General features: G+C 45.4%; 1 protein-coding gene across 1 annotated transcript in view; it reads left to right on the top strand.

Annotated features, from left to right (window-relative positions):
- The first annotated feature begins 12,426 nt into the window (after nt 1–12,426).
- The window catches only part of magi2a (membrane associated guanylate kinase, WW and PDZ domain containing 2a), a 139,496-nt gene continuing 124,697 nt past the window's right edge, over nt 12,427–27,225 (top strand). The window contains exon 1 of the mRNA XM_083692281.1: nt 12,427–12,733. Coding sequence (XP_083548407.1) covers nt 12,436–12,733 — 298 coding nt within the window. The 5' untranslated portion in view covers nt 12,427–12,435. The remainder of the gene's footprint in view (nt 12,734–27,225) is intronic.

Below are 27,225 nucleotides of genomic sequence, written 5' to 3'. Positions count from 1 at the left end.
TGCGTGCGTGCGTGCGTGCGTGCGTGCGCGCGTGTGCGTGCGTGTGTGTGTGTGTGTATTTACAGTACAGAAATTCCCCCATCGGCTTTATCTCTCTCTCTCTCTCTCTCTCTCTCTCTCTCTCTCTCTCTGGCTGTTATTTAATAAAAGATGCTCCGCTTGGTGCGGAGACAGACAAAGGCACTTTCATAATGATATATTCACCCAACTAATGAGGCCCATGGGGGGGGGCATCGTGGCTCTGAACAGTCTCCATCCTTCTCTCCAATCCTCCTCTCCCTCAGCCTCCACGACTGAGCGCCATGAAGTGGAGCACACACTCCATGAACCAACACACTCTCTATGAACCAACACACTCTCTATGAACCAACACACACTCTATGAACCAACACACACTCCAGGAGTTCTCTATGCTCAGTCACACTCTACCAATGGAAGACAGGCTCATTGTAATGCATGGAATGGAATGAGAAATGGTATCAAACACGTGTGCGTCCTCCGGTTTCTACCTCCACCAGCCCCCATGGCACTCTACACATTATCGAAACCAGTCACACTCTACATGGTGAATACTGATGTGTGTAGGTACAACTTCAGTCACGCACACGTACTCTTGGTGTGTCAAGAGAGTGTCCATCAGTGGAGGCTCATTGTAATGCATTTAATGGTATCAAAGTATGGTATCAAACACGTGTGCTTTGCGATTAGCCAGTGGACTGATTGGCAGGAGTTTAAGTTCTAATATTAGACTTTTTTTTTTTTCTCTTTGAGGCGCGGCGGGAGCGGAGCTGTTCCTTCAACAGTGTGTGACGTCTGGGGGAATTAGCAATAGAGCTTTGAGGGCCATCGTTCTCCATGCAGAAAGCAATCTGTCAGCATGGTATTAGGGACGGATATTTCCCACATAACGGTGACTGGTACACACTGAGTGCCAACATGAAAGGAGAGTCAACGTGAATGGGGGGGGGGGGGGGGTAGAGAGAATGAGAGGGGTATGGAAGAGGGAAAGAGAGAGAGAAAGAGAGAGAGAGAGAGAGAGAGAGAGAGAGGAGGGAAAGAAAGGGATACAATTTGTCAAAGTATGGACAATGTGAATTCTCTGATAACACCAGTCTTTTCCCCTTAAATGAAGAATGCGTATCAAATCAAAACACTTACAATGTATTACTACAGTACACACGGAACATCTCTGTTCGCTCCTTCTCTTCCAGCGCCAGTGTGACATGGTGTTCAGTCAGTAGCGTTCGAGTTAAACCCACTGCCCTGGGCTGCCCAGATAAGAGATACTTTACCACTGTCCCCACTACGTCTGCTTAATTTAGCCCATAATTCCTTGGTTATTTCTCCAAAAACAATCTGGTGGTATCTCAAAAACGGCTGCGCGTCAACTCGGCTGCGCGATAACAAACACAAAGACCCCCCCCCCCCCCCCCCCCGGCCTTATCTGTGTACCCTTGGAATCTGATTGGACGACCTTGACAAGGATCGAAGCAGAATCTGTGCTGCTGCACGTTAAGGTCCAATCAGAGGAGGAGGGAATGACCCAGTACCATTCACACTACTAGACCACACTCTGTGAGGTCAGCCAAGGTGAAGGGATCTGGACAATACACTGGTAAAGTGATTGCAACACAACCAATGCCATGACAACGAACATATCTGGAGACAAACATAGCAAGCTTCTATAGGATACTGTAAATATAGCTATTTAAGCAAGATTGTTAAAGGTGATCAAATATTTTGGATTTGATCACATGACATGTGTGCTAGTACAAGTAACTTGGCTAACATGACCAGTCTCTAATATAGCTGAAAACCAATTTTAGTTTTTTAAATAAATCTTCTAACCTGCACAGTTTTAAACACTGTCTCCGTTTCTGTGATGATGGGGAAAGTGAAATAATGAGACATTCATGAAGAGTACATTTAGCAGCCAAATATTACAATTGTCATGTCAGTTTTGCAGTGATGAAAGTTTGTTTGGGTGTCTCCAATGAAGTTCTACTTTACCAGCGTATAGAATGACAACTGTGAAGGGTCATCTTTTGTCTATTGCAGTTATGCAATTTCATAGGCGTATAACAGAGAATACATCTTCCTCTGCTTGTCATAACTATCGCTCACCTTGGTTACCTCTTTGTAATAATAATAATAATCCACAGTTTCTTTCTTATGCTGTCTGGAAGGAGACCCTTAAAGGAGAAGGGTGTATGTTTTCCCGGAAATCTGCCACCTCAGGCCACTGCAGCGAAATTCAGTTACATGTTACAAACAGCAACATCCTCCCTAATAATAATAATAATAATAATAACCCCCCGAAATGGACTTGTAATGTCAGACATTAGCTGTTGTGTTTCTGCATGCCCGCACGATTCGAAGAGGCAGCCGCCAGACACAGAAAGATGAAAATCGGTGCATCCACTCCCCTAGAACACCCCTGGCAGTAACAACATGTTTATATGCAAACCGAGTGTGGGGTAGGTAACTCCATTTTAGAAAGCACTTTTCCCAAAACAGTGTTCGGAAATGAAATATTTCTTTCAAGACATCTCATTCCCTGATCACTACCAATTAAACATAGCCATTGCAACTGTTAGGAAGCTTTTAGAAAGCTTGAACGTTACATACAGGACCTTTAATATCCAGAAATGGTACCCCTTCTCACTCTGGGCTCATGCCAGTCCATTGTTGCTCCACAGGCTGCTAGTTTGACAGTTTGTTTGGTCCTATCCTAAGATGTCTGCCTGTCTTTCGTCAAGAGAGGTGAAACCCGGTCAAACACACACACTGACAGACGCCTGGTGCCATCACCCTTTCTTGTCATTCTGGATGACACCATCACCTGTCTACCGGGAGCTCATTGGTAAACATGAGGTGTGTGTAGGCAGCGAGGCGCGGGGGTAGAGGGGGGGTAGAGGGGGGGTAGAGGGGGGTATCTCTACACTCACTCACTCATATGTCAGTCCAGCCAGGATAAGGAAGCACACAGTGGCAGCTCGGCCCACAACCCGGGAGGAAGGTGATGAGACTGAAGTAATGAGTGTCCTTCTACACACACAGACACACACACACACACACACACACACACACACAGACACACACAAGGACACGCAAACGCACACACACATGCACACGCACATGCACACACACACGCAAACACGCACACACACACACACCTGCCCTACTGGCGACATGGAAAGTCATTCTCAAATAAACTCTCTCAGGCTGGTCGTATCGACCACTTTCCCCATGTCCTAATCTGCCAGGTTTTGTGTATTCTTCTTTTGCTCCGGGTGAGAAAAAGTTTTTGTTGTTTTATCTTATTGTTTGACCAGAATCCTTAAGTAGTTGACATCAGTGGCTCAGACAAGACAAGGCAAACGCTCATCCTGTCTGAATGCCGATGGGGAAGTTTGGCCTCTATGAAGACGTTCTCTGGGTTGTTCCAGTTTAGATGTGTTGCTATAGTAAAGTCGTTACCCAGGAACATTACCCAGGCGCAATTTTACTGAAATCTTTTCAATGGATTCTAAATATTCTCACATTTGCATGTCATTCAAACACTTAGAAACACTTACTTCATCATCAAAAGTCTCTCAAGAAGTATTTGGAGCCTGAAGTAGTGGAGACCTGTTTAGAATCTCCTCCTACACCTCACAGTTTCTTTGCTCGGGGCATACCCACAACCCCCTGGTGTCTGCTTAAATCAACATCAAAATCGTCCTAATAAACATCAACTAACCACTGAACACACTGGTGTATTTGCCCGCTTTTTAATACGAGTTCTGCCTGTGTTCACCGAAAAGCCTTTGATCGTCTATTCCCAAGATAAATATTCATAGCGATGATGGTAATCTTGTCAACTCCTGTGTTTGGATTACGGAGCAGTTAGTTTTTCTAATTGCTGCCATGAATAAATCTGTTGACAGACTTGGTTAGGTTACAGTGTGGGGGACAGGAGGAGGGCTATGATAGGGGGATGATCTATATGTCCACTGACAGGCCCCTGGCAGCTGCTCCTATCTGAGTGACTGACAGCTAGGTCTGAAGGCAGGAGCCTTAAATCTTCCACAGCGCAGTGGAATCTGTAATTATTCTTTACCCCAAACCCCCAGTCGAATAAACCACACAGGGCTGTTGACAGGCGGGCTACAGGCCCTGGGAGGTGCCGTCACTGGGGGTACGACTCTGTCACTTGGTACACTGTCTACGATGGTGGTGGCCCTCAGCTCTGACCATGGATTACACTGTTGTCACTCACAGACAGTCAAGGTTAGGATTAAAGATGGATTAGCTGTCCCCGGATGAGTGTTTTGGGCCATAATGCATTCCATACATGGACTTATTCATGGAGAAAGGCATAGACAGATAAGGGTAGAGGGCTGTGACTCACAAATGGACACACAGTCGCACACTGAGTCAAGCAGAGGCAAATACAGTAGTGAACATCTGAACATTTCCTCAGGGGAACATCCCCGCTGACTACACAACCTTGAAAGGAAGCTCAACACTGGTACCGAAGACGTTCTACACCAGGGGTCACTGTTGAACTAAAGCATGCCACATCTCCCATCTCTTTCTCTCTCTCTCTCTCTCTCTCCCTCTCTATCTCTCTCTCCCTGTCTCTCTCTCACTCCGAGATTTACCATGAGAGAGAAAAAAGAACATGATTTAATATCTAGGTCATCCGAAATCATCTAATCTTGGCAAAGGAAATATTTATTGACCGGGGTGAGTGACTTGCTCTGTGAGTCGTTATAAATGAGAAATCAGGAATGAATAATTGAGTTGCGGGATGCGTCAGCAACACAGATGAGATGGTAAAGCGAGCAAAGTGTTACCTTGTCAAAAGGCCTGTGGGAGGACGGGAAGGCAGAGCGGAGAGGAACAAGGGCCTATGTGCCATTGATTCGTGTGGGAGGGTTGGATAGGGGGTCTGAATTTTGGATCATGTCAGTAAGAAGCCTGGTATGGTATCTAGGTCATTGTTGGACTATATTGACTTGAGTGGCTTGAACAGTCTTTGGGGTGTAATATATAATGATCCTTCCCCCTAATAAGGTGACGGTCAATGGTAAAAATACAAACCGTCTTTACTTTCGTTTCAGTACTCACACCTGTGTCATCAATATTAATTTAATGTACATTCTATCAAGGTACAGGAGTTCCTACGAATGGTACTGAATGATACCAACACACACTTGTGGAGACTGTAGTTATATGAAAGCATAATGTGTTGATATACACTGTCTGACAGTGATGTAATACTTACTTCAGGCCCAGGAAGAGGATCCTCACGAGGGGATCAATGAAAGCCTTTAGATGGGTCTGTGTGAGAGGAATACAGAAGAGGAGGCTTCTGGGAAACTTCACTGGAGCTGTCCACCCAATCATTCAGAGCCGGGGTGAGACTCACTCCCTCTCAGTCCATCTGGTGGGAGTGAGAGACCTGACTTCAACACCAACCCAGACGATCGAGACCAATGAGGGGCTGAACTGTGAGCCAACACGACCTATGAGGTGTGAATACCAATAGGAGGCTGTTTAGAGCCCTGGCCCCTGCCAACCTCTACACCCCTCCCTCTCAGCCTCTTGCCCTTCTTGCTCTCCCTTCACGCTCTTTGCACGCTCTGCCCTCTCGCACCACGGGCATGCTCGCTGATGCCAGCCGACGCTGTTGCCGCCCTGGGTGTAGCGTTCACTAATTACCCTTCAAGACACCCACTCTGGATCCACAGTCACAGTGGCTGGAGTGCTTTCCTTCCTGACTGGGACAGCTACAGCTACAGAATGGCCCTCAACACAGAGATTAGAGACTGCAGGTTGACTGGGCCTCTTCAATGGATTGTGTAAGGTTGAGATGAATCACTGAGCAGTCAACGGTGGCTGTGATGGGGTTGATGCTCCCGTGCCATTTAAATCACTAGATCTAAGAGGGGATGTCTGAGGATTAAGATTTACAAGGTACAGCCCAGTGTTCATGATTGATGATATACAGTGCATTCAGAAAGTAATCAGACCCCTTCACTTTTTCCACATTTTGTTATGTTACAGCTTTATTCTAAAATGGATTAAAAAAAATAATTCCTCATCAATCTACACACAATTCCCCATAATGACAAAGTGAAAACAGGTTTTTAGAAATGTTTGCTAATTTATAAAAAAAATGTAAAAAAAAAATGAAATATCACATTTAACATAAGTATAAGCTATGACACTCGAAATTGAGCTCAGGTGCATCCTGTTTCCATTGATCATCCTTGAGATGTTTCTACGAGTCTACCTGTGGTAAATTCAATTGATTGGACATGATTTTGAATGGCACACACCTTTCTATATAAGGTCCCACAGTTGACAGTACATGTCAGAGCAAAAACCAGGCCATGAGGTCGAAGGAATTGTCCGTAGACCTCCGAGACAGGATTGTGTCGAGGCACAGATCTGGGGAAGGGTACAAACACATTTTTGCAGTATTGAAGGTCCCCAAGAACACAGTCATTCCATCATTCTTAAATGGAAGAAGTTTGGAACCACCAAGCATGGCACCGCTCATCACCTGGCCAAAACCATCCCTACGGTGAAGCATGGTGGTGGCAGCATCATGCTGTGGGGATGTTTTTCAGCGGCAGGGACTGGGAGACTAGTCAGGATCGAGGGAAAGATGAACGGAGCAAAGTACAGAGAAATCCTTGACCTCAGACTGGGGCAAAGGTTCACCTTCCAACAGGACAACGACCCAAAGCAGACAGCCAAGACAATGCAGGAGTGGCTTCGGGACAAGTCTCTGAATGTCGTTGAGTGGCCCAGCCAGAGCCCGGACTTGAACCTGATCGAACATCTCTGAGGAGACCTGAAAACAGCTGTGCACCGACGCTCCCTATCCATCCTGACAGAGCTTGAGAGGATCCGCAGAGAAGAATGGGAGAAACTCTCCAAATACAGGTGTGCCAAGCTTGTAGCGTCATACCCAAGAAGACTTGAGGCTGTAATCGCTGCCAAAGGTGCTTCAAAAAAGTACTGAGTAAAGGGTCTGAATACTTCTGTAAACAGTTTTTTATTTGTAATAAATTAGCAAACATTTTAAAAACCAGTTTTGGCTTTGTCATTATGGGGTGTTGTGTGTAGATTGATTAGGGAAAAAATGAATTTAATCCATTTTCGAATAAGGCTGTAACATAACAAAATGTGGAAGAAGTGAAGGGGTGTGAATACCTTCCGAATGCACTGTATATAGAGCTCCACTGAGAGGTATGATGGATTATGTGTAATGAGTATATATATAAAGGTATTCTAAAGGGCAAGAAGAATGCATGAGTCTGACTGTTGCAACCGTTTTAGATGTTACAGCAATACCATCGTTAATATGAAAATATGGTCAGATGTTGGAAAAGCAGCCATCTCAGATGGATGGTCCGTCTCTCCGTGTTTGTCAAATGAGCTTTGTGACGTGATGGAGAAGGCGGTCTAGGTGAAAGGCCATCAAGCTGCCAGTGTTGATTGCATGGCAATAATAGCATTGCTCCACTTTGATAGATGACGGGGCCCTGGGACGTCAGCCCATGACAGATGACTGTGTGATTGTAACTTTCCCCTCATCCTGCAAGTCCTGCAACCAGAGAAGGAGCAGCAGGAGACCACTAACAGACCAGGGTCGAAATAATAGTTTTTAAAAATGTTCGAATGCTTTATGATGATCGTTTGCTTGAGTGCCAGGTGGGCGGTTTTTTTTTATACTTTAGGGACTATCGCATTGGTTCCACTGTGCCAGGGAAAGTCAATCAAACACAGCAAAGATAATTTCCAGTACAATTTGAATGCAGGTCTGTTCAGTACATCAGCAGTGGGAGGCTCTCTTTCAGACGACTGGAGCTGTGTTTAAAAGTGGTTAAAAGCCCAGAGTGTGGGAAGGGAAGGGAAGGGGAGTTATCTCTGAGCCGATATGGAGGGAGGAAGCAAGAGCACTTGTCCTCGTTTATGTCCAGAAGCAGTCGTGCTTCTCACTGGGAGTCTCCAGAGTGCCAGCCCCCACTACGCTGTGATTCCGGCTCAATCACTCAGTGTAAAAAGCCCTAAATATATCCTCCAGTCACTGCAGCACTTGGCTGTGCTGTGCTGTGGAGCGGGGAGAGAGGAGAGAGGAGGGGGAGGGAGATGGTGGGGGGAAGGAGTGATTGAAAGGAGGTTCGCCTGCTGTTCATTGTTTTAAAGTGAAGCAGCTTGTGGCAACAATGGGCAGATTGAGTCACATCCTCGCTGCAACAAGGAGTGGGGTCTCCCTGGCATACTGTAAGTACTGAAATACACATTAGCGTGGCAGAGGACTGCTTAACGTACCAAATGGCTTATGGTGTTTGAGCCTTGTGTATGGAGCAGTGGAGGCTGATGGGGGTAGTGTAGAAATCCGAGGAACGGGCTCATTGTGATGCTTGGAATGAAATGAGGAATGGTATCAACCATGTGTTACCATTCCTCATTCTGTTCCAAGCATTACAATAACCGTCCTTTGATTTCGACAGTGCCTCCACCAGCCTCCCCTGGTGTAGAGAGTAGACTACAGAACAATGTATGAATCCTCAGTGAGTTCCTGTTAGAACCTATCCGAATAAATCAAAATAGGGTTGTGTTATACTGTACCAGTTCCCCCATTGAAAGGGATGAATAACATTATAGTACATACTGTAGCCCAAGATGTTTTCTTTTCTGAGAGCATTGTGTGGATAAAGATACAGTAGGTTCGTTGAGGTGGTGGTGACTGATTTATTGATGAACTGAGCTTCTTGTGTGCGTGTGTGTGTGTGTGCGTGTGTGTGTGTGTCAGTGTGTGTGTGCGTGGTAAAACCAGAGCATGTTGGCAGCTACATCTGGTTGATCTCTTCATTTCTTGGCACCTCCATCTCCTTGGGGCAGGCAGGAGAGAGATGGAACCTTGACTGACTAGGCAGCTAGGTCGAGCTGATGGAAGTCAAACAAACACATCAAATGACGCAAACACAGCCAGTCCATTTATCCCTTGCCCTACTGATGGCCTGAAACAAACAGGCTGTGTTGAGTTACTCTCCCCTTGTTATACCAAGAGAGGTGAACTCTCAGGGCTGCCAAATGACCAACAACACCAATACACTCTATCGGAGAGAGCTACAATGAGCATCACTGTATTTGATGACACAGAGCGGCCATTGTCAGCTCCAATCACCCTCTTAGCACCACCAAGCTGCTTCACTTTATTCCTGGATGCGTTTAATTGCCTTGAAATTACCGCTGTCAAAGTCGTTACATCATGTTGCAGCCAGTGGGGGCTGGTGGAGGTAGAAATCAGAGGACGGGCTCATTGTAATGCATGGAATGGAATGAGGAACAGTGTCAAACACGTGCGTTTGATTACATTTCTTATTCCGTTCCATGTATTACAATGAGCCTGTCCTCCGATTTCTACCTCCGACAGCCTCTCCTGGTTGCAGCATAGCAACCAAGGTCCCAGAGGCAGCATCACTGTTATGTAACAATAATGTGTTCATTAACTTCACCCTCTGCTATGGTTAATGACTTACACACAAGCACACATGATCACCCTCCCTTCAGTTTGAGGACTTGCCATCCCATGCCAGAGCCCGGCATGTCACACTTAACAACGTAGTTTCATCCCAAGCTGGTATCAGGGGAGGCTGGTGGAGGTAGAAATCAGAGGATCAGAGGCTCATTGTAATGCATGGAATGTAATGAGGAGTGGAATCAAACACACATTCCGTTCTACCTCCACCAGCCTCCCTTGGCTGGTATTCCAGTCCACTCAATTCCCTCCTCATGGCGATGGCATCCTCAGCACCAATTCTGCCACGCGCAGAGAATTCCTCTCCTTGTGCAAACACCCCTTCCATGGAATTCCTGCCCTTGTTAAAATACTCCCCTCCATCTCAATTTCACTGTAGTCAGTGGTTCTCCCACCTCTGGAATGCAGAGAGCCGCTTCTCCAATTGCTTGGGAGAAGACTACAGTATTCACGGCCCATTGTTGTCATCACTTCTCAAGGACATCAAATGTGACTCAAAGGGAAAACAGATTATAATGGAGTTTGACATAGCTGTAGAAATTAAATCAATTTCAATCTAAAATGCCATTTCTGCGCAGAAGAACATCATAAACCAGTACAACAAAGCAAAAGATTTGCACAGTCCTCTCACATTGTGGTGCTGTTAATGATGCAAACTAGGGGAAGACCAAACTAATGAAAAGGGTCTACTGGAGAGCACGCAGAGCTATGCACAAGTAGATATATTAAGAGAGAATGTTGAAAGAGATTGCCCATAGAGTTGAAGCTCCTACCCTAATAGTATGACTAATATGTCTCAAGAGTGGGTAGCACTATACCAACATGAAACACTTTTAGCTTGAAGATCGATTATACTGAGGAAAATAATAACTTTAAACTTGTTTGGCTCTCTTTTAAGTTCATTTTAAAGGAATTGGGCTTTGCCGAGAGAAAATCTGAGAGAAAATCTAATTGAAAATCTAACTTTGCAATAAAGAAACAATTTTAGAAATTGTCCTCTGATTTTCTGTGGCTCACAGTGAGACTGCTCGTTCAAGATAATCCACTGAAGTCTATTAGGAAACATAGGTTTTGAAAGAGGCCACTACTGACAATGGACACCATGATATTATGTCCTAATCCATCTAGATAGATTGATTAAAGTGCTACCCACTTTCATGTCATATTATGTCTAATCTACAATGGGAGTGGGATAGTCTGGTATGATCTGCATTATTGCATTAGAGTTAATCTGCTCTCTATCATATTGAGAGATACAAACTGCGGGTGGCATCAGTCATTCTCTATTGAAGTCTTCACACCGGTTGTTTTTACGCTTCTCTCATTTTTCAGACTCTCCATCCCTGTATCAATGTTAAAGGTAAATAAAAACTAAAAAGTTCTCAAAAAGATTATTGTCATCAGACGTTCCTCTACCTATGTTGAAACCTCACCACAAACAAGGAGGCAGTCATCAACTAGGGAAGTGCATGGCCAGCAACAATTAGCTATTCGAGAGGAGTCTTGACATATCTAGCATTATGATATGAGAATCCATATGTATAATTGTACACAACTGAGATATCTGCCTTTATACATGTCAACCACAGCATCCAATATCCAGGTCCAGGTGTAGCGTGAGGTGAGGTACATGTGGGAGATGTTGCAGGGACAGATCACCTAGGATAGTGCAATCAAACACTTTGCATCACACTGCAGACCACTGCTAATTAATTTTTGAACTGTAGAGGAATCAAAAATGCTGTATCCACTGGGTTTTGAAACTTAAACAAACAGAATGGCACAGATAAAATATTGATGAAATATTAAATGAAACCACCTTCAAAAGCTGTATGCCCTTCGAGATGCCATCAACTACGAGCCTGATTGAAGAGAAGGCTATGAAGACTCTTGTCTCCTTCTACATTTCCACACACAATACAAGATATAAAAGGAGCCTTAAATTCCCATGGAGGCTGACAAAATTCTCAAAAAGCGTTAGAGACAGCTGTACCACAACAATGATTTGAAATTAGTTATTGATGGTACACAATGTCACAGTCACACTTTTGTATGGTAACACCTGTTTGCAGCTATATGAACCATAATGAACTTTATCAGAACAGAAGTTATAACTAAAGAGAAAAATGGAGAGGTGTTGGCACACAATAACATTGATGAATCCATTGTGGTTTGTTTGTTGACAAAATTTTTGTTTGTTTGTTGTTTTGTTAGTAATATTGTCAATGCATAACACAAATAGGTTTCAATTGTTTGTAACAAAAATGTTAGGACTTATGCTAGTATGTAATAATATGTAAATTCAGTGACAGTTAAAAGTAGAAATAAGAAAATATAAATGGGAGATAATGAGAAGAATACAATGACTGGTTAAAATGGAAGTTCCTAAACAGAACAATAGACATGGAAAATTGCCTTTTATAGGCATGGCTAAAACTGTTACATTTTGGCAACAAAGTATAAGTCAAGCAGAAATAACACTTTTTGGTGTAGGCTATGTGAAAGGAATCTCATTTCATGAACTGGCGGCAATCTGCCCTCTCTAAATTCAGACGTGAATTGATGCGTAACTATGCCAGTGGAAATACCGCTACTTTCTCTCCCTTTTTCCTTTCTGCGGGAAGCTTCGGATTCGGGAGAGGCTTGCCTCGCTCCTATTGCCTCCTACAGACATCACATCCGGGTCAGTTGGCTGTAACTGTGTTGAGGAGCTCACAGTACAGCAACGCAGGCTGAGCCAGCTGCTGTATATGCTGTGCTGACATGGATACTACCACTGGCGTCTGTTGAAACTGTCCACCATCAAGCTGGGGAGGCGAAACCAGGGACGCGGACAGGACCGATAACTTACTGCATGGGTACCCTCATGTGATACTCATTGTTCAGCCATGTCCAAAACCCTTAAGAAGAAAAACCACTGGACCAACAAAGTCCATGAGAGTGTCCTTTGCAGGAATAAGGAAGGGGAGCTCGGGTTCGAGCTGAAAGGAGGCGCGGAGAATGGACAGTTCCCCTACATCGGGGAGGTTAGGCAAGGCAAGGTGGCCTGCCAGAGCGGCAAACTGTCCCAGGACGAACTTCTCCTTGAGGTCAATGACACCCCGGTGGCCGGACTAACAATTAGGGATGTCCACGCAGTGGTCAGACACTCTAAAGACCCCGTTCGCCTAAAGTGTGTCAAACAAGGTGAGACAACTGAATTACGAAAATAGACATCAAGCGCAAGACTATCAGACTGCCAAAAGGCACGTCTGCCTTTGTGCAGGACCCCGTAAGGCACTATTTTGTTTGCGATTGAATGTGCTTTGACATTGTATTTCTATTGTTCCACAAGAAAATAGTTATTGGATTAAAGGATCTCCGAAATTGAGAGCAGACTACAGTGGGCTAACTTTCCTTGTGCATCCGTTGTTATGGTCTTAAAAGGGCGGAGGTGCAAGAAAGTGTTGCATGGAAAGAGTTATTTGTAAAATATGTGTGTCAACTCTGTTGTAAAGTTTGTAAACTTAAAATGATACCAAGTAGCAGAATTGGTGTCATGACTTTAAGGGGGTGTGTTATGTTTGAGGACGAATGCCGCTTTTATAGAGAACTTCGTGTCATATGATCTTGTAAAATATGCTCTTAACTTGTTATGATGTATACCTTGAGCTGTGTTTTTTATTTTGTATTATTTAGTTTTCAGTTAGCAGTGTTTGTCTGTTAGTCGTGAATTATCTTGTCAGGCAGTGTGGGTGTGGCATTTTGTTTCATTGCGTCTTGTGATGTGAGTTGTTGGATGTGCGTACATAAAGAAGAAACATAATCATAAAGTTTGATTATGTTTCTCAGGGACAGCGAAACAGTTACATTTGCGGTCAGATTTCATAAACAAAATTTGGGGCGGAGGAAAGTAGTTCAGTTAGAATTTAGTTGCATGAGAATGTCATGCCCATTGGCTAAATTAGATTTATTTGTTAGGCTACTGTATACTTGGCATTCCAAGGTAATTATGCAGCATGCACTTGGTTACATTAGACTCAACTGTGCACAGACCCGGCTACATCTATAGAAAACTTACAAGTTTTGAAAACATTGCCAAATGTGAGGTGTCACACTTCTGATTGCAACCTCTTATTGTCATCAAACTGTCTGATAGTGTTTTAGGTATGCAATAGCCTATGCACTGTATTCAGGACACCTGGATATCTGATCAATAAAAGCTCCTTTTATTAGTCTTTTGGAGTCATCAGTGCCTCCCTAGAGAAAACATCTATTCTCAACCCAAAGGAAATGCTACAAATCATCCACTCAGATTGTTGGTAGATTGTTTTGAACTTCCTCATGGAGGAAATATTTGTTTGCACAAATTCAATAGAATGTGTGGTGTGGTTACAGTACAAGTTCAAGTGGCTTACTGTAGGTAGTTTCATGAGCCTCAGCTCCTTCCAGTTATCTGTATGGTTTGACTGGATATGGCTTTTGATTGTGGGTACTTTACAGGTTATTATAACCACTTTGTCATGATGATGATGATTACTAAGATATTTTTCTTGATGGTTGAATTGACCGTGTGAACTTACCCACACTCTCTGTAAAACAATTATTTGTGTTTGTGTGCCCACGCCTCTTCCCTTCCCGACAGATTTCTGATCCTCTGAACTAATGACATTGGATGTCTTGTATCTCAGGCAGGGCCAGAGAGATCTGTAGGCTCTCGCTTTGGTGTGAAAAATAAGCAAAACCCCGTAAGGAGCTTTGGATCAAAGTCTTGGGCTGTGTGCTTGGTATGACTGGGAATCCGTTCCACGTCATACCCGAGGGATTTTCTCAAATTAAAGATATATGAACCTCATTTTTCTCAGCGAGACACGTCCTCTTTGCGATTACTCCAGCTGTAGATGTGTTTTCATAGCTTTGTCGGCGTCCATTTAATTTATCCCTTGTTGTTGTTTATCAAGTAGCATATGCTTGCGTCCATTGTGCCACATGCTATTTCTTTAAATGACAGAAATGAATACACTTGATTGATCTGGATGGTTAAAGACTGTAAAAACATGTTGTTTTTATCAGATACAGAATCATTCATTGGTATGTGATCAAAAAGACTATTGAATTGGAATGGTCCAGCTCTGTGCCATATAGAAAACTTCTCTGTCCAAGGAGGCCTAAAACCTCAGTCTGTCGTATTTCAAAAGCAGTCGTTTTCAGTGCTGATATGACATGATGAACTCTCCTTGCAGATTTGCAGTGTAGACAGTTTGTCCAGACTGCTTCTGAGCTAACAGTGTTGGTATATAAGATCTCAGTATTGTATACACAGCACAAAGGCACATCACCAAGGTCCAGTTAGTGACCTTGAATTTTCTTATGAACAGACCTCTTATCAAGGGAGATGGATACTAGCATGTAGCCAAAGGGCTTCTTCCCAGACATGATAGTGTTGTACAATAGGCCCAGATTCTCTACATTTCTCTCACTGCATTTTTGGGAACAATAGACCAATACCCTGACACCAACAGCCAACAAGAGGCAAAGCTCTTACTCTGTTCCCCTCTTTATGTGGTCTCCCTTACAGCTGAACGCCAGTGTCACTGACCAGCTTACATGCTTGGTTAATTTGCAACGGTTGTTCACGGATTCTCTGAATAATGCATCCCCCTCTCATGTTGAATGGTCCGATGATTCAATAAGGTCAAGACTCAAACAAACCCTACTCTCCTTTCGCAATGTATCTTACACCCATAACTCATTATGGTATTTGATGCAATTAAAAAGGCTGAGATGACAATTTACTCCCGGTATCCCTTTTGTCAAGTGAGGGGCATTCATTTCGGTGATTAACCACCCTTGAGTGCTCAATTTCCGTTTTCCTTAAATTTCCTTTTAATACATTTTTCATGACCTGTGTGTATTCCTGTGTCAGGCTCCCCATCTGTAACAGAGCAGAACATTAGGTCTTTATTACTCCCTTGGGGGAGGGAGAGATGAGATGAGATTCCCACCCGTAATCAACTCGGCGTGCGGGATGTAATTAGAATCTCCACAACAACTGATTGGGAAATTACCAAACATAGGGTACAATTAAGATCCCGCAAATGGAATGGATGGAGTCTGTCGGACAACTGGATGTTAACGAGGAGAAGGAGAACAATAATAATATAATAATCAGAAGAAGAAGTGTTCCTGGCTGGTAGTGGAGTCAGCTCTGTGTGGTAACAATGTACGAGAACACTGTCTGCGAGGGTGTATGTGTGCTTGTCAACACTCTTTGCTAAATCCATCCACTACTGCTCTGCTTCCCTGAGGCAGATACTGTGCTACCCTGCTTGGTTAAGCTTTGTTGTGGTAAACAAGAATACTCTCCCTCCTCCTTCTCACACCCCTCTCTCACTCTGCTCTCTCTCGCTGGTCACAGAGAATTAAATGGAAGTACAGTAGGACTGTATATAATGTGGGTCACAAATGACGGTCGCAGTGCTGCTGCTGCTCAGATGGAGGTCAGATGCAGATGCTGATCGGCCCTCTCATGGAGGTGCCAGGTCCAGGTAAGAGGCGACATTTCCAGGTCAGCTCCAGGCGGTGGTCGTGCGTGCCCGGGCCAGCGCCCCCGCTATCCAGGCTTGAGAAAAACTCATTAAGTCTGAGTGGCCTGGACTTCGGGAGTGACTGCACAGAAACAATCAGCTATAACATCGCACTCCCGACGAGGAGGCATCTGTAAACTCCAACCGTTTTCATTTGGAAAAAAAACAACCAAAAAACTCTGCTTCTCCTGAGAGCTTTGCAACCTGTCAAGAGCGTGTTGTTGTCTGAAGGAGAGGAGGGTAGAGTAGGGGGGGGGTACTGACTCATCACTGTGCCCCTCTGACACCCTCTTCAGCACACGCAGCCCACACAGGGGGGTACATTCCATTCCTCATGAATAGGAAAAGACAGACACAGCACCAGAATGGAGTATGCTGTAAGTATAGCGTTGCAGGCAACTAACAATTAACAATTAACACTAACAATTGGGCAGACCGCTTGTACCTGGTAGGATGTGCCCATTGTACATTGACTCTATATATTCAGTAAAGCATGGGCTATAGGTTGTTGATGCTGTATTGGAAGTAGGATATATAGTCTGTTGCCTGTAAGAGCTAGGTAGTAGTGTAGAGGTCAATGGGCCATGTTGCTGTTACTGTATGATTGATGTCAGTGAGAGTGGACTGGTCACCGGACTGCTGTGGGAGATGTGGTGGACCTAACACTCCCACCGCGAGTCGAGAGTGCCATGTCTACACTACTCACTCACTTTGGAACCAGACCAATCCATCTTTATGTCAGTACTCCCAATGAGGGTGTGAGCAGCACTGGCACACACACACACTTTCACACCTTCACACACACACACACACACACACACACACACACACACACACACACACACACACTTCCAAGTGTGTACAGTACCCTACCTCTGGGGCTGTGGCGCTGCTGTCTCTCCAGTCATGCGTGTTAATGGGAGAAGCGTTCACTGAGGCTAGGTGTAGAAATCCTGCTGTCCTTGCTGCTTCTGCATCGTCTGACTCTCAGTCTGACCTCTGGGGAGGGGTAAATGATACAGCAGACACTCACACACACACTCATCACCCCCCCCCCCCCCCCCGTGTCATCCATCCTCTTACTGAGACTGTCAAACAACACTCCTGTCCCCATCAGCATGTCTCTGTTTCTAGGGACAGTCTGTGTGTTTGAGATGGTAGAATTCAGACTGGAGATCTCCCTGTGCACAGACAATAGCTACTCCTTGTGTATGAAGTATGTTATACTGTCCTTAGTCACAGTATTATAGTAAAATAGAAATAGAGAAGTATCTGTTCCATACGTTCTGACATTGACAAGAAACATAAGGAACTAACAGCCCTTCATCCATATCTGTATGATCACTAACATGTGAAATCCATATTCACTGACCTTCACTCGTTACTTGGCATAGTGTTTGCAGTCTTTCTGTTTTCCACACTGTTCCTCCAACAATGGCTTTGTGTGTGTGTGTGTGTGTGTGCGTGTGTGCGTGTGCGTGTGTGTGTGTGTGTGTGTGTGTGTGTGTGTGTTTGAGTGTGTGTGTGTGTGTGTGCGTGTGCGTGTGTGTGTGTGTGTGTGTGTGTGTGTGTGTGTGTGTGCACGCTGTCAGTTGCTATGGAAGCTAAGGGAAAAACGCCAGCTATCTTCATACATAACCTGACATATGTAACAGTGGTATAAACTATCCTATTATGCAGTATCACTTACAGAGGCCTTGTCTGTCTATTTGTGAGATGTGTATTTACGATGTATCTCTAATCCTTTTGGATGTCGAAGAAATATTGAAAAGCTCTGTAGTGGGGGAAAAAACTGCATGCAATGTGATCCCACTTATCTTGACTTGTGATACATAGGGTAGTCTTTTGTTCATAGTTTGTTGGATTATTGTCGGATTTGTTCATATTTCATCTCTGGGTTCCTCTTAGATTGATGCGTGGGCTTAGATGTATGAAGAATTTAAATGATATAGGGTGTTATTCAGTAAGAATGTCTCCAAAGGACCATATGCTACACAAAATATACTCTCGGGATTATAATCTAAAGATACCCACTGCAGTGATCTGGATGTATGGGAATATGAATGTCATAAGACACCATATAATCAAAATGCCAGCTCGTCATTCATGATTAAAGTCATGTCCACAGTGGAAGCAATAGCACACACTCACAAGCTCATGGGCACAACCACTCATATCTCAACCACAGCTGAAACCACAAGCTATCTCTCTACAGTCATTCACAGTGTGCATGGATAGTACTGTCGCTATATAAATTAAGTGGTAAGTGTAGAACAGGGGAGGCTGGCGAAGGTAGAAATTGGAGGACAGACATGGAATGGAATGAGGAATGATGATGAGCCTGTCCTCCGATTTCCACCTCTACCAGCCTCCACTGGTGTGGGATCATATTGTGTTGAATGCTGAATGGACAAAGCATACTATTCCGCTGTCCTGGCATATGAAAGATGCCTTTCTGAGGTGTGGATCTATCCAATATGTTGCATTTACTCCTCAGTGAGTGAGTTCACAGAAAGCCTGCAGGCCCACATTAAGTCTGCCTCACTGTTGAACAGCTGTCTGCCTTCCAGGTATCCTTGATCAAGGACATGGTCACCATATATAGAATCACCAGCCTGGATTGTAACTGCAGACATACCTCAACTGAATATCAAACAGTTGGAATTGCCCTAATCTAGTCGATGAGGAAGACAGGGTGGTTTCAAAATGCTGGAGGCTAACAGTTGAATTTTTGAACATCATTTTTATCAGGGTTTACATAAATAAACACAAACCCTAGGGTGTGATAGAGAAAGCCATGAAGTGCAAACTATCTGTTTTAGATCTCCCTAAACACATTTACTTGTGAAAATAGATGTTTATACTTTGAATACTATTAGTAGGTGTTATTCTCAGATGTCCAGATGGTGACACTGAGTTGGACAAAATAAACGCATCTTTGTCGTAAAGACGGTCCCCAGCGTGACGTTTGTTATAGTGTTCTTATGAAGGCGCCACCCTCCCGCCGATAAAGAGATTCTCATCTCCGTCACAGAAATCAAAGCTATCGGCCGAGGCAGGGATTTGCCCGCTCTAAAACACGCTGTTTCTGTGGTCCTGTCCAAGCGTTCGCTATCAAACCCAATAAAAGTCGCCTCCAGAAACAGCGGCAGCTCTCAACGACTGTTAGTGAGGAGCGGGTCGGCTATTTATGGACCCACACCCACCCCGCAGTTTCATAAACATGGCCCGCACCTGACCCGAATCCGCACATATTAAACAGTATCGTAAACAAGCAGAATAAAAATCAGAATGAACATAGAATCTTTTATCATTTTAATTTTAGAGGAATATATAGGCTAAGCCTATAAAGTAGGGAACAAAATACCAAGCCATATCATTTGACCCGAACCCTCCCCACCCGATCTCATTATCATTTTCAATTGACCTGAGGCCGCAAGGTCCACGGGTAAACCTCACTGACGGCTGTGTTGATTGTTGATGGACTGGTAGAGTAAACCCTGGGCTGCTATAAATAACAATCACTAAGACGTTGTGGATTGGGTGCACCAACTTTTATAGTGGGAAATGCAATTGACAAATGTTTCTGATTTATTTAGGATGTGCTTTGGAAATCCTATGAATGTAAATTGACTATTTAGCAGCACAGGGAGAGAGAAAGAGGCTGACCTCAACAGTGAGGGAGACGGTAGAGAATATTCAGCAAACTCCCAGCCTGCTCCGCTTCATGCTGATTCGCTGAAAAAGGGGAGCAATCAATATGCAACTATTCAAATCCTACCTTGTTCAGAGACTTCATAGAGGCTGGGGACCTACTGCGTGTCTTCAATGGACTGGCCACTGTCTACAACATCAGCTGAAAACTCACCTTCACACACTCCTACACACAGTGTGTGTGTGTGTGTGTGTGTGTGTGTGTGTGTGTGTGTGTGTGTGTGTGTGTGTGTGTGTGTGTGTGTGTGTGCTTGTGTGCTTAGGTCTTTATCGATGTTCCAATGAGGATGCTAGGGATAATTGATTAGGTGCTCCACAGCATAGACCCTACAAGGTCCTATGGGAAGATAGTTAAGTCTAGCCCTACAGCTCAATTCAGTGTAAACTTGCGGGGGGGTTTTGATACTTTTGTACTGCAACAGTGAAAATATGTGTATGGATTGACATCTGTTTCTTCCCTGTCCCTGTCAATATTCACCCCATCCTGTTATGCTGGCGTTATTGAGCGTTGATAAACCCTAAAGGGTCTTAACTGCATCCTCTTCTCTCTCAGTATCTCACTGCTCTGTGTCGAGTATCCATCTTCTTTTCCTTTCCCTCTCCAAACTCTATCTCTACCTCTCTCTTGTCACCCCCTTTTTCAGTTTTTTCCCCACGGAGAGGTCATCCACACCTCAGCCCTGAGTTAAACTCAGTCCCTCACACCCCTGGGAAACGTCCTGATGCATCTCAGCTCTTCACTCTCTCTCTCTCTGTCCTCTCTTTCATATTTCATCCGGTTTTCCGGGGGGGAGGAGGGGAGCGAGGAGCATGGCGTCTTGAAATCAGAGGAAGCAGACGCGGAGGGTGAGAGTGACTGCTGCCCCTGGTCACACAGACATTATTCATGCTTTCCAAGAGTCAGAGAGGGAGAGAGAGAGAGAGAGAGAGCTCCTTAACTACAGCCCTGCTTTGAGACTGAGAGACGCGATGGGGCTTGATCCTCACCACAGAGAGAGGCCTGGGGAAGGAACCACACTGGCACACCGCTGGTGGAGGGGGCATTCCACTGGCGGCTGTGTATGGCAGAGCTGTTTCCCAGGTGCTGATGATCCCCTCTTGGTCAGAGAGTCTAATCCCGAAAAAGCCATGTTTTTTTATTCTAATGAAATGGGTTGTTTGTATTGGACTTTCATTTTCCTACAAGGATGCACATTCATCTCTTGCACATTCATCTCTTGCACATTCAATCCCCTTGGTTTATATAAGTGTGTGTGTGTGTGTGTATGTGTATGTGTATGTGTATGTGTGTGTGTGTGTGTGTGTGTCCATGTGTGTGTGTGTGTGTGTCCGTGTGTGTGTGTGTGTGTGTGTGTGTGTGTGTGTGTGTGTGTGTGTATGTGTTTCCTTGTTTGTTTCTGGCTTCGCCCTCCAACATTTAAGCACCCTCCGCGTGTCAGGGCTCTCTCTGGATGCCAGTCGTCAAAGCAAACCAGAGTAGGACATCCAATGTGATCAGTCATGGTAAAGGTGGCACCCTGGCACCCTGCTAGAGCAGTAACAGTGCCTGCTTTCTCTCACATTGCCCACGACTGTCTGCTGCTGTTCTGTTCTCCTCCACTGATCCTGGCCTCTCTTAGAGTTAGGCTGTGGCTTGTGAACGGCCATTTGGACTTGGTCAAATCATGCAAACCCTTTTCTAAAACTGAAGTGATGTACAGTAATAGCCCCTACGTAAATTAATCAAGCTTTGTTTCGGTTGCCCGTCCCTGTGTCTCTAGGGCTCCACATGTTGGTGTTTCACATCTTGAAGTCGTCGATATGCCTGAGTAAGCAGTCGAAAAGTTCTCTGACATCACCCTCTCTCTTAGCGAGGTTGCATAGGAGCTTGAAAAAGTAATTGGAACAGAAAGCTCGGCTTGTCTCTCTCTCTCCCTCTCTCTCTCTCTGATGATGAAAATCTCTCTACACTGACTGGGCCTTATAAAAAGATCACTGTGAAAGCAGGCAGCTTATCTACTGAATTAGAAAAGTCATACTTTTTGGAGATTGTGCAGAAAGCATTTGCAGCCAGAGATAAGGAGTGGATGAGATTGAGGGAAAACCAGGTGTGTGTGTGTGTGTGTGTGTGTGTGTGTGTGTGTGAGCACACGTGTGCGTGCAGGGCAGCATCACACTGATGATGATGATGATGATGATGATGATGGGGAGGAGGAGTGAAAGGGACCCCAGGGTGCAGGCTAATGTCTGCCATGCAGCAGCAGCAGGGGGGTTATTTAACAGAAGGTATGCAGTAATTAGACGGAGGTTAAGGGAGTGTGTGCCCTCTCTTGCGCGCGTCTTGCTACGTCTCTCAGAAGTGGCATGCCACTTGTTTCCTTTTGCAAATCGAATCCCCCCCCCATCCCTTAAACACTCCCTCCTCTCTTCTGCTCTACCTCCATTCGCTGTTTTCTCTCCTCCCTCACTAATCTCTTTCTTCTAGCCCCCCTCCATCTCTCTCTCTCCCTCTCTCTCTCCCTCTCTCTCCCTCTCTCTCCCTCTCTCTCTCCCTCTCTCTCCCTCTCTCTCTCCCTCTCTCTATCTCTCTCTCTCTCTCTCTCCCTCCCTCCTTTCCTTGTTCTCTCCCCCTCTCTCTCTCTCTCTCTCTGAATGAAAGCCCACTGTTCTCTCATAAGTATGGAATGCATCCCTCCTCTCATCGTTTAAACAGAAAAGAAACGCCGCTGGTTCTAAGAATCGTCATGCCAAGCTGTCATTAACAGCGTCTCTCAGTTCACACCCAGCGTTCGACACACACAGAGTTGAAAATGACATCTCACGTTCAGTACGGACCGACTGACTGACTGCAGCGTCTATCTGGCAGTGACGACCGTGCCACGTTATTCACAGAGGGAAGATTATTTCCCCTTTTGTTTGACGAGCCTTTGTTCACTGCGCTGGAATTCATTTCGGCTCTCAGTCGAGCCGACGGTGTAATAAGGATGTGTGCCGTGCTCTTGAATAAATACGAGGGTATTTACTCTATCGTTGACCTCCTCTCACCTGCCTTCCTTTTTGAAACCTGTGTGTGTTTGTATTTCTCTGTGTGTGTATTTCTCTGTGTGTGTATTTCTCTGTGCGTGTTTGTATTTTGTGTGCAAGTGTGTGTTTGTATTCCTCAACCCTGGCAGAGCGCTGTGCACCTCGGCACCTGAGCTAGCCTTTGTGTTGACTGTAAGGTCTCTGTCAGCGAGGGGTGTTTACGTATGCTGCTTTAAACCCATTCTGTTCTAATGGACCTCTCTGAGGGCTCGGATGTGTCCGGTCAGCGCCCGGTGCCAAGCGCCGAAGCCCTGGGCCCTGACCAACCTGTCGTCCGACCTGTCTTTGTTAGCACCATGTGATCCAGTGGCACAGGGAGGCTGCTGGGACCTCTTCAGCCGCCCAGGCTTGACGCTGCGCTGGGCCTGGCCTTTGCATACATTATGATGAGTGATGGGGGCCTCCTTTGTTCTAACTTGAAAGAAGCCACAGTTATTCTAATGAGGCGTGGGAAAAGGGCACATTGCTAAGCTTCCTCTCCTCTATTTTTCTCCCCTCTCTCCCTCCCTCCCTCTCTCTCTCTCTCTCTCTCTCTCCTTCTCTCTCTCCCTCTCTATTTCTATGCCGGTCCCCCTCTATTTGTTGTTATTCTCTTTCTGCACACACAGACCGCATGTGGAGGAGACATCTATGGTGCTTTTTGTGTGATGGGGAGCTTGGCAGGGGGACCCTGATATCCCAGAGTGCAATGATTGTCAGAAAACAACGCTCTACGAATTGCCTCGCTAAATAAGAGTCCTCTGAGCCTCCTTTGAGCGTGAAAAACAAAACAAAAAATCGTTCTAGTTTTTTTTTTGCCGCCCGTAGATGTGTCGCAGAACGGTTTACATTATGCTTCCTATTTCGAGCGTGATGCACTGGTACAAATACTTGTCTGCTTAGAAGACACACTATGACATGGCTGGGTACTTGTCAAAGCCAGTGTGTGTTTGTGTGACTCACCCACGGTACAAGTGTGAGAGTGATGCAGGGATGCAGGCAATTTGTACTAATGGGCTGCTTGTTTACTGGTGAATCCTCCTGATGCCCGCCAGCCTCTATCCGTCCTAATTGGCTGAGGCTGCTGCTCGTCAGGGCAGCACAGGTTTATGACGGAGCCGCAGGTAGGATAGAGCCTGAGACTGGAAACCATGTGACCAACCATCAAGGTCACTTCTGTGACTTGGATGGTTGCACGGCGATGAGTTAGACATATGAAAGCATTTGTGATAGCTTTTGATACTAAGGGAATAACTAATGAAGTGTGGTGTTTATGCAAGATCTCAACCACCCCTAAACCCTGTCCCCTTTTTAGTGGCCTGGTTTTGTGTTATATCTCTTGAGTAAACAAACTTTGTGTGCGTGTGTGTGCGCGTGTGTGTATGCGCGTGCACGTGTGTGTGTGTGTGTGTGTGCGCACACGTGTGTGTATCGGTGTGTGTGTGCACACGCGTGTGTATATCGGTGTGTGTGTGTGTGTGCATGCGCGTGTGTGTATCGGTGTGTGTGTGTGTGTGTGTGTGTGTGTGTGTGTGTGTGTGTGTGTGTGTGTGTGTGTGTGTGTGTGTGTATTGGCAGCGTAGCTAATCGGAGACTCTTGAGCGGCGGGACAGGGTTCTTTCTCGTTTAATGCCAGTGACTTATCTAGGTCGCAAGGTATCTTTATCGAGAGGCGGCCCGGCGCTCCACAAATGTGAACGCTAAACAAATTGGACGGGCTACCAGACGACAATTTCAAACCAGATACAATCATGGTCCCATTACCTATTCTAAAGCCTGAGCGCTCAGCTGGAGAACTAGCAGTGAGCGATGCGATTGATAGGCCTTGTCACAGGTAGTCAGATGTTACTGACTATTAAACACTACACCGTTCAGTTTAATCCCATGCTTTGAAACGAATACACCGAGTTACACCCAGTTGTTGTCATTACTCACTGCCTGATCCTCCTTGATCCATTATTAATCTGATCTGCTGGTGCACTGACAACATGGTGACTCTGTATGAAGGCAGGCTGACTCTACAGTATAAGTATAGAATAACTCCTACATCCATGTTTATGTACACAGATTCCCACTTCCCATGAAATGTCACATCCAATATGACTCTCTCCTCTGCACACACACGACAGGTACACAATGAATGTGCCCTATCCAGTTTTCCTGCACAATGCCCTGACACGCTCCTTTCTCTTCCTGCGAATGCCTTTCCTAACTGCTCGCTGAACAACACAATCGTCCACCTTCCTGTCATCATCACAGCGATTCTGCTGCAATACTGACATTTTTCACCAGCACAGGTGTGAGATTCAAGGTGTGTGTGTGTGTGTGTGTGTGTGTGTGTGTGTGTGTGTGTGTGTGTGTGTGTGTGTGTGTGTGTGTGTGCGTGTGCGTGTGCGTGTGCGTGTGCGTGTACGTGTGCGTGTGCGTGGGTGCACGAGAGAGAGAAAGAGGGAAAGAGAGAGGTTCTTGCTTGCACCAGGTTATTTCTTGAAGACCTGAGTTGAACCTGACTGTTCCGTGTCCTTAGCTAACACGTTGCGTGCCTCAGCAGGGAACCCACAGACGCATCATCACTAGGATGTCTCTCTCTGCAACAAGTCATGAACAAGGTGACAATGTACTCTTAACGGTTGTTTTATCTCCCTCTCTCTCTGCCTTTACCTCTCACGTTACTTCAGTATCAACGTATCGCCTGCAGCAGAGTGCTAGGAATTAATCCCTGGAGTCCTCTCTCTCTCTCACTCACTCACTCTCTCTCTCTCTCTCTCTCTCTCTCTCTCTCTCTCTCTCTCTCTCTCTCTCTCTCTCCCTCTCTCTCTCTCTGTCTCTCTCTCTCTCTCTCTCTGCCATGGGAGCAGAAAGTAGGCCAGGCTTGTGGCGGTGAGTAGCAAACAGGCTCCAGCAACCGGGGTGTGATGTGTTTAAAGTAGCTGAGTGAGACTGAGCCACCCTGCTGCCTGCTGCTCTGCCCTCCCGCACTAACGAGCTCCTACAGATAAGACGGAGCTCTTTCAACATGGCTGTCCAAGACATTCCAGCTCTGCCCCCCCAGAGAGGACTACCCTGAGGCAAGGAGAGATACCCATTTGAGTAGATTTGGAAGACGGTCATGTTTACTCATTTTCAATTTCAATTATGTCTACGGCTCTTATTTACAATCTGTGTTATGAAGCTCGCTCCTCTGCATCCCTTGGAAGTCACTGCCAGTGGAATGTTGAGTCTGCAGATGGGAGCAGACAAAGGGGTTTGAGTGCCTGTGACAGATGCGGAACCTCATCTTTCGTTTTAAGGAATCATCCAGGCAGATATTATTCCTCGCTTCCCGTTGAGTAATACAGCAATCGAGAATTTACATGACAACGGCTGTGCCCCTGTGAGCCCGCAGCAAAGTTATGAGATATCTGAGGTTAATCAGCAATTGCTTTGTGCAAAGCTCACACGAGCAAATGCCCCAGAGCTACATTCCTCTCCCTCTCGGAAATGAGACGGCAAATCTTACTGCGTAGTTCTTATAGACCCTTTGTTACCCGTGTTTTTTTTCATCTTGATTAAACCACCACATGTTCATTACCCGCTGAAATCAGAGGTCTGAAATGGAGAGGAAGGCGTTAGCTGAGTCACTTTGCTTCAGTACTAGCTTAGTTGGGTCTAATCAACTCCAACAGATGCTCACACAGATGAGAAGTTGGGCTGAACCATGTCTGCCATGTCAATAGCTTGATTGAAATCAGTCTCTGAGGTGTGTGTGTGTGTGTGTGTGTGTATGTATATATCTCAGCCCTCTGAGATCTGTGTATGTATGTGTGTATGTGTATGTGTATGTATGTGTGTATGTGTATGTGTATGTGTATGTGTGTGTCTCAATGATCTCAATCTCAAATGATATCAAGCCCAGAGGGTGGGCCAAAGTTTACAGAGCCTCAGAGGCCTCAGGGGTGTTGACCTCAGGAAGCACCCCGGCATGTGAGGGGAGAGAGGCAGGTCAAGCCCATGAGCGATGGACAGAGAAACTCCACAGCGCAACCTTGTCCACAGTTTAACAGAAATATGACGGCAGGGACGCGTGGGAATGAGACGGCGGAGCGTAGTTGGGATGACAGATCTCCGGAGCTTCGGCCATGCAGGGGCTTCGGGCCGGACTCTGGGAGCTGAAGATCCATCCATTCTCCCTCTGCTCCCCTGGCGGAGCAGATACATCACCCCACCGACAGCTGGGGGAGTTATGTGCCGTGAACTCATTAAATACCCAGCTGGGATGAGATGGAAATGACATGGGAGGACGCCACTTATTTATTGCGTTCAGTCATTTTTTGATTTATGTATTTATTTGTGACTTTTCACAATCTACTTTTTTCC

This window comes from Argentina silus (genome assembly GCF_951799395.1).
Source record: "Argentina silus genome assembly, chromosome: 20".
In the NCBI taxonomy this organism is placed as follows: Eukaryota; Metazoa; Chordata; class Actinopteri; order Argentiniformes; family Argentinidae; genus Argentina; species Argentina silus.
This window is presented reverse-complemented; position numbering and strand designations above follow the sequence as displayed.